The sequence below is a fragment of the Heloderma suspectum genome, chromosome 2 (assembly GCF_057233095.1).
Source record: "Heloderma suspectum isolate Gila_16-S chromosome 2, 16-S_ref, whole genome shotgun sequence".
NCBI classification, from domain to species: Eukaryota; Metazoa; Chordata; class Lepidosauria; order Squamata; family Helodermatidae; genus Heloderma; species Heloderma suspectum.
Window position 1 is genome coordinate 362,243,198 of NC_139459.1, and position 6,192 is coordinate 362,249,389.

A 6,192-nucleotide genomic window follows, 5' to 3' on the forward strand; every position below is an offset into this window, starting at 1 on the left:
TTAAAAAATTAACCAACCCCGTGGGAAGCTGTCCAGGTTTGGATGACACACTAAACCACCGTGGGTGGTCACCTGTCTTTTCCCCTCTCTGCTTTTGTTTGTTTCTACAAGAAGCGGAGGAGAAATGGAAGCCAGAATCCGAAATAGGGCCACTCTTCACAGCATGAAGAGGCTTAAAAGAATTTTACAGGAAAGAGACTTATAAGGGTTCACAGATATTAAATCAACATTCAATAGAGAAAAAGATTCCTAAAGATTTACAAGGCCCCACTCTCAGAATGGCCTTTCATTAACTGTTGCTATGGTGGGTTCAGCCATCCCAAATAACAGCTGTTCTGCAGAGCCAGGCTGCTTTGGGGCTTTGGATTCCTCTGCATTTTACATTAAATTTTTACACATATTGGTTGAAGCACTTGTCCCTTTCCTAGTAATATTAATACTTAAAAGCAGCTTTTCCTTTTCTGTGTCTATGTTATATGCCAGAATTCTCCCACTCTCTTTCCTCAAAATCTCCAGGTGATGATGGATCAGATCCTGAAGCTAAAACAATAGTTCACATTTGGTCTGTAGAGAGAGAAAGAGGAGTTGAACAATATACTTGTTACCAGCCATTTTGCACTGAGTGGGAAAGGGGGCTCTCAAGCACTTTCTTTATCCAATTGTAACCTACAAATAAGTCACTACATCCACTTGGATTCTGAATTTAACGTACACTGAGATGGGATGGGGGGGGCACACCAGCACAACCTGTCCAAACTCTGATTCCGTAAAATGCTTATGGAGAGTTGTTTAAATTTGAAAAGGATTTTTTTCTGTCATTATTTCTAGGCCTTCCCTAGAGCTGAAATAGCAAGGGAGCAAACTGTTCCACAGCCCTTCCTGCAAGGAACTCAAGAGATGGGCGGCCATTTTAGAAGTGTGCCATGGCAGCTGTCATCACAGTGCAAAAATGGAAGAAAGGGCAGGAACTTTTGAGGTGAGATGCAGCCCTGGTGAGGGTCCCAGCTCCTGCAGCCCAGCCCACGTGATGCTTCCCAAGGACAAGGATGCTCCCTTTGGCTTGAGGTTTTAACATGGATTAGGAATGAGTTTGTGCAGGGGCATCTCTACACCAGCCTAAAATCCTGCATTTAAAATGGGGCTCTCTGCTTCCATTTCAAATGCAGGATCACAACAAACTCCATTTACACGTGCTCCCTTTCCCCTGTGGAGGAAAGTTTTCAGACCTTTCCAAGGAACACAGCAGGCTGGGGGTCTTCTGACACTATAAGCCCTTATTAAGCAGAGCATGCTTGTATGGGTGGATCGCACACACTTCAGGAGGGCCACACAAGCAGATTCTGAACAGAACATACTAGCATGGGTGAATCGCACACACAGGAGGTCCACACCCTGGTACAGATAAGCAGTAAGTTATATAGTTTGCAGTTTCTTGCTGCGCCACAGCTGTCAGCCAATCAGATACTGACATACTAGTGGGGGCTACTGCAGTTGAATCATGCACATACAGGGAACAAAACCTTCCAGCACAGTTTTTTTTAATCTACTTACAACATTCCAGCTTTACAACATCCCAGCATATCCTCTTTATCTGCTTACAATCATAGAATCATAGAATAGTGGGGTTGGAAGGGGTCTACAAGGCCATCGAGTCCAACCCCCTGCTCAGTGCAGGAATCCAAGTCAGAGCATCCCTGACAGATGGCTGTCCAGCCTCGTCTTGAAGGCCTCCAGTGTGGGAGAGCCCACCCCCTCCCTAGGTAATTGGCTCCACTGTCGTATTGCTCTAACAGTCAGGAAGTTTCTCCTGATGTTCAGCCGGAATATGGCTTCCTGTAACCTGAGCCCATTATTCCGTGTCCTGCACTCTAGAATGATCAAGGAGAGATCCCGGCCTTCCTCTCTGTGACAGCCTTTCAAGCACTTGAACAGCGCTATCCTATCTCCCCTCAGTCTTCTGTTCTCAAGCCTAAACATGCCCAGTTCTTTCACTCTCTCTTCACAGGGCTTTGTTTCCAGTCCCCTGATCAAACAACTCAGAGTTAATCCAAGAACTAGGGATGTTGGAGAATTCCGCCACAGACTCCAGTGAGGCCGGATTCTTTAGAATCTGGAGATTCAGATTCTTTAGAATCTGGAGTCTGTGGCGGAACGGACTACCTCCTCCCACCACCCCCTGAAATCCCCCCCGGAACAGACCTACCTGGCTCCGGCGGCAGCTCTGGCGGCGGCTCCAGCAGTGGCAGCAGGTTGTCTTGCGGTGCTGCCGGGCTGTGGCCGCAAATGGCGGCCGCTACACCAGCCACCATTTGCGTCCCTGCCAAGCCATGATAGGCTACATAAGTATCTACGTAGCCTATCACGGCAAAAGGCAGGGATGCAAATGGCGCAGTGGCCGCCATTTGCATCCCTGCCTTTTGCCGTGATAGGTTACGTAAATACTTACGTAGCCTATCACGGCCTAATGCAAGGACGCAAATGGCGGCCCCTACGACGGCTGCCATTTGCGGCCACAGCAGCCCGGCAGCAGCCAGAAGTCTGGTTGCAGCCGGCCCCAGCCGGCAGCTCCACAGCCTTGCCATGGAGAGGAGCCAGCTGGGGAGGATTCCGGGGTGGAGGACTGGATTGCCTCCCCTCCTGTTGCGGATTCCGGAGGGAGGACCGGATCACCTCCCCTCCACCGCAGACCCCAGCGGAACAAGGTAAGTGGGGTTTCGTACACCCCTACCAAGAACAAACTGTAGGTTAACTCTAGGTTGTGTGATCCCTAAATAACCCAGACTTCTAAACCAAGCAGGACCAGTGTTAAGGGTAAGCAGTGTCAGTCACCTGCTGAGGTCCCACACCCCATCAGGGGCCCACTGACAAGAACCCACCGGACTTGCTCCTCCTCTTCATCATTTCAACCTGCTTATTCACCTGCCTCTCACTCTGGCTCAAGCAATGGCAGTGGTGAGAAGGAGAAGCAGCAGATGCCACTGCCTATTTGCTCACTGGCTCCCTGCCTGTCAAGGTAGCAAGTGCTAGCAGTGATGATGAGATCGAGGAGGTGAAGCAATTGCCGCAGGTGACAATGGCTAGGCTCACTGAGGGTGCCTTGCCCAAGAGCCTCCACAAACCTGGAGCTGGCACTGAACTTAAGAACAAACCAAGGGTTACAACGCTGGGTTGTCCCTGCCCCAACAACATACAATTCTGGGTTCGGACATCATGGACAACAACCCAGGGATGGAGCATCCTTGGTTGTTTATCTCAGCAGGAGCAGTCACGCTGCTAGAAGCCAGCATGCTCACTCACCCCCATTTCATTCTCAACAATCCATGGTTTAACACACCGTGGGTTGTTGCCACGTGTGAACTGGGTCAAAGTTTGGAGCCAGCCTTCCCTGGAGAGGAGCCCTGGCTGTTTCTAGCACAGCTTTACCTGCAGGAGTTCACTCATGGAGTGCTGACACTTGTCCTCCATCTCCCAGATGAGACTGTCAAGAGAGGAGATCCGCTCCTTGAGTATTGCCAGGTGCTCCTCCCTCTTCATTTCAATCTCCTTCTCCACCTCGTCCACCTGGGCCAGCAGGAGCATCTCTTATTCTTCCAGAAACTGGCGTAGTTGTTGGAACATTGCTATTGTCCTTTTTCTCCCTGCTTTTGTTTCCTCCTGCAAAAGAAGATGGAAAGACAAGAAACTATAGCCACAGCCAGGAATAAACTTAGCATTTGGAGCATTCAGAGGTCAGTCAGGAGAACTCAGTCAGGAGAACAAGGGAGGGCATTTCTGAGTTTTCATAGATATAAAATCAATATTCAGCAGAGGAAGAGTTTCTACAGATTTACACAAAACCACTCTTAGAATGGCCTTTCATTAACCATTTTTATGGTAGATCAGGACATTCAGAGAAGGGACATACCTCAGTGGGAGAAGGTCCCAGGTTTAATCCCCAGCATCTCCAGGTATGGCTAGGAAAGAAACCTGCCTGAAACCCTGGAGATCCACTGCCAGTCAGTGCCAACAGTACTGGGCTATGTGGACCAAGCGTCTGACTCAGTATAAGGCAGCCTCCTACGTTCCTACGTTCCTACATAATATACATTCTACAGAGCAGGGCTGCTTTGTGGCTTTTGCTTCTCCTGCGTTTTATATTCAGTTTCCCCACATATCGGTTCAAGTTCTTGTTTCCTTCCCAGTGACAGTGGCACTTACAAACAGGTCTTGGCTTTCCTTTTCTGCCCCTGCTTTATATTCCAGGAGTTTTTCTTTCTGCTTCCTGAGACTTTCCAGGCGACAATGGATCAGATCCTGAAGCAATAACAAATGTCCATACTCAATTCAGAGACAGAGGAGAGGGGCATTGAACCATGTGGTTGCTTCCTGCAAGTACCTTGGTTATCCTGTTGTAGCCTGTAAATAGGTTACTCCATCCCATAGGAGTCTGGATTTAATATTCACAGAGATGGGATAACACAGAAGCCACACCACCACCACATATCCAAACTCTGCTTCATTGTAATTGCTTCTGCAGAGTTCACACACAGTACATTGCAGCAGTTAAAAAAACAAAGATCATGGCATCTGGCTGCATCACTTCCTGGCGTATAGAAGGGGAAGAAATGGAAGCAGTGACAGATTTTATTTTCTTGGGCTCCAAGATCACCGCAGACGGTGACTGCAGCCATGAAATTAAGACGCTTGCTCCTTGGGAGGAAAGCTATGGCAAACCTAGACAGCATAGTAAGAAGCAGAGACATCACCTTGCTGACAAAGGTCCGTCTAATCAAAGCTATGGTTTTCCCAGTAGCAACGTATGGCTGTGAGAGCTGGACTATAAGGAAGGCTGAGTGCCAAAAAATTGATGCTTTCGAACTGTGGTGCTGGAGAAGACTCTTACGAGTCCCCTGGACTGGAAGGAGGTCCAATCAGTCCATCCTAAAGGAAATCAACCCTGAGTGCTCATTGGAAGGACAGATACTGAAGCTGAAGCTCAAATATTTTGGCCACCTAATGTGAAGAGAAAACTCCCTGGAAAAGACCCTGATGCTGGGAAAGATTGAAGGCAAAAGGAGAAAGGGATGGCAGAGGATGAGACAGCTAGATAGCATCACCGATGCAATGAATATGAACTTGAGCACGCTTCGGGAGAGAGCAGAGGACAAGAAGGCCTGGCGTGCTGTGGTCCATGGGGTCACCAAGAGTCGGACACGACTGAACGACTGAACAACAACAACATTGCAGCAGGCAAAGATGTATTTTTCTGTCATGGGGTTCAAGGACTTTCTGAGAGCTCAATGGCAGAGGGCGCGTACTGCTCCCAATGCCTTTCTTCCAGTGGACTGGTGGCTCCAATGTCAGTGGGGTGGTGAATCTGCTCAGGGTTTCAGTCGGAGCCAGTCAGAACTCTAAAGGAGCTCTCCAAGATGGTTTGGCTATAACAGCAGCATTCAGAGAGAGAGAAACTGGGAGGCAGGTTTCTATCCGTAGTAGAGGAGGAGCTGGACAGAGCTGCCGAAGAGCGGCGAGACTCAGGAATGGGGTCAAGGCCTCGGAGGAGAGCGTATGGGTCAGATGAAAAGGCAACAGAGCTGTCCTGGTTGTTCCCCATCCCTCCAGTCACAGGTTAGGAAGAGTTTGAAGTGTTTCATCCAAGGGTCTGGCTCCTAGAACAGGGAAGGGGTTTGTTTACTGAGAGCACAAGGAAACTAGCAATTGCCCCAACATGGGAGTTACTTTCTAGGCACATTGAACAAGAAGTGTGTAGTGCGCCACTAATAACAGGATTCCAATACCTTGTATTGTTGAGAAGCTTTTTCCTTGAGAAGCACAGTATGTAATGGATGTTCTGGGGACTTCTTACACTTCCAGCATACCCATTCTTTATCTTCTTTGCAGAAGAGGCGGAGTTTTTCCTTGTGTCTCTCACACAGGGTCTTTTCCGCCGATTTGAGTGACAGGCGTTTAATCTTTTTGACTACATTTGCCAGATGCCAGTTGGGCCAGAAGTTCCATCTCTGGATCCAGGCTCTGCAGACAGGACACTCCAGATCCCCTCCAAGTTCCTCCCATGTCTCACAGTGCCTGGTGACACAGCCCCGACAGAAGCTGTGGCCACAGACCAGGGACACTGGGTTTGTCAGATGTTCCAGGCAAATGGGGCACTTGGCTGCTTCTTTCACATCTGCAGATGGAGTGGCTGAGGCCATG

General features: G+C 48.9%; 2 protein-coding genes across 5 annotated transcripts in view; both read right to left on the bottom strand.

Annotated features, from left to right (window-relative positions):
• LOC146355666 (E3 ubiquitin-protein ligase TRIM15-like) overlaps positions 1-5,865 on the bottom strand; it is a 34,741-nt gene extending 28,876 nt beyond the window's left edge. For 3 of the 4 annotated variants that reach the window (XM_084841097.1, XM_084841096.1, XM_084841094.1), the window contains exons 1-2: positions 4,198-4,281; positions 3,424-3,654 (exon numbers count right to left, since the gene is read on the bottom strand). In XM_084841097.1, coding sequence (XP_084697223.1) covers positions 3,424-3,579 — 156 coding nt within the window. In that variant the 5' untranslated portion in view covers positions 3,580-3,654; positions 4,198-4,281. Of the gene's footprint in view, positions 1-3,423; positions 3,655-4,197; positions 4,282-5,777 lie in introns of those variants that run through there. The other variant, XM_084841095.1, reaches the window with a different exon arrangement.
• Positions 3,583-6,191, bottom strand: LOC146355667 (tripartite motif-containing protein 10-like). Its single transcript, XM_084829961.1, has 3 exons — positions 5,859-6,191; positions 4,198-4,293; positions 3,583-3,654 (listed from the first exon to the last, which is right to left on the bottom strand). Exons 1-3 carry the CDS (start codon positions 6,189-6,191, stop codon positions 3,583-3,585), a joined length of 501 nt encoding a protein of 166 aa, XP_084686087.1.
• Between the last annotated feature and the right edge of the window lies 1 nt (position 6,192).

Coding starts and splice junctions, on each gene's coding strand:
- LOC146355667 (XM_084829961.1), bottom strand. CDS start 6,191: ATGGCCTCAGCCACTCCATCTGCAGATGTGAAAGAAGCAGCCAAGTGC. Junction 4,294..5,858: donor GCAAAGAAGATAAAGAATGG/GTATGCTGGAAG, acceptor TTATTGCTTCAG/GATCTGATCCATTGTCGCCT. Junction 3,655..4,197: donor AGGAAAGCCAAGACCTGTTT/GTAAGTGCCACT, acceptor CTTCTTTTGCAG/GAGGAAACAAAAGCAGGGAG.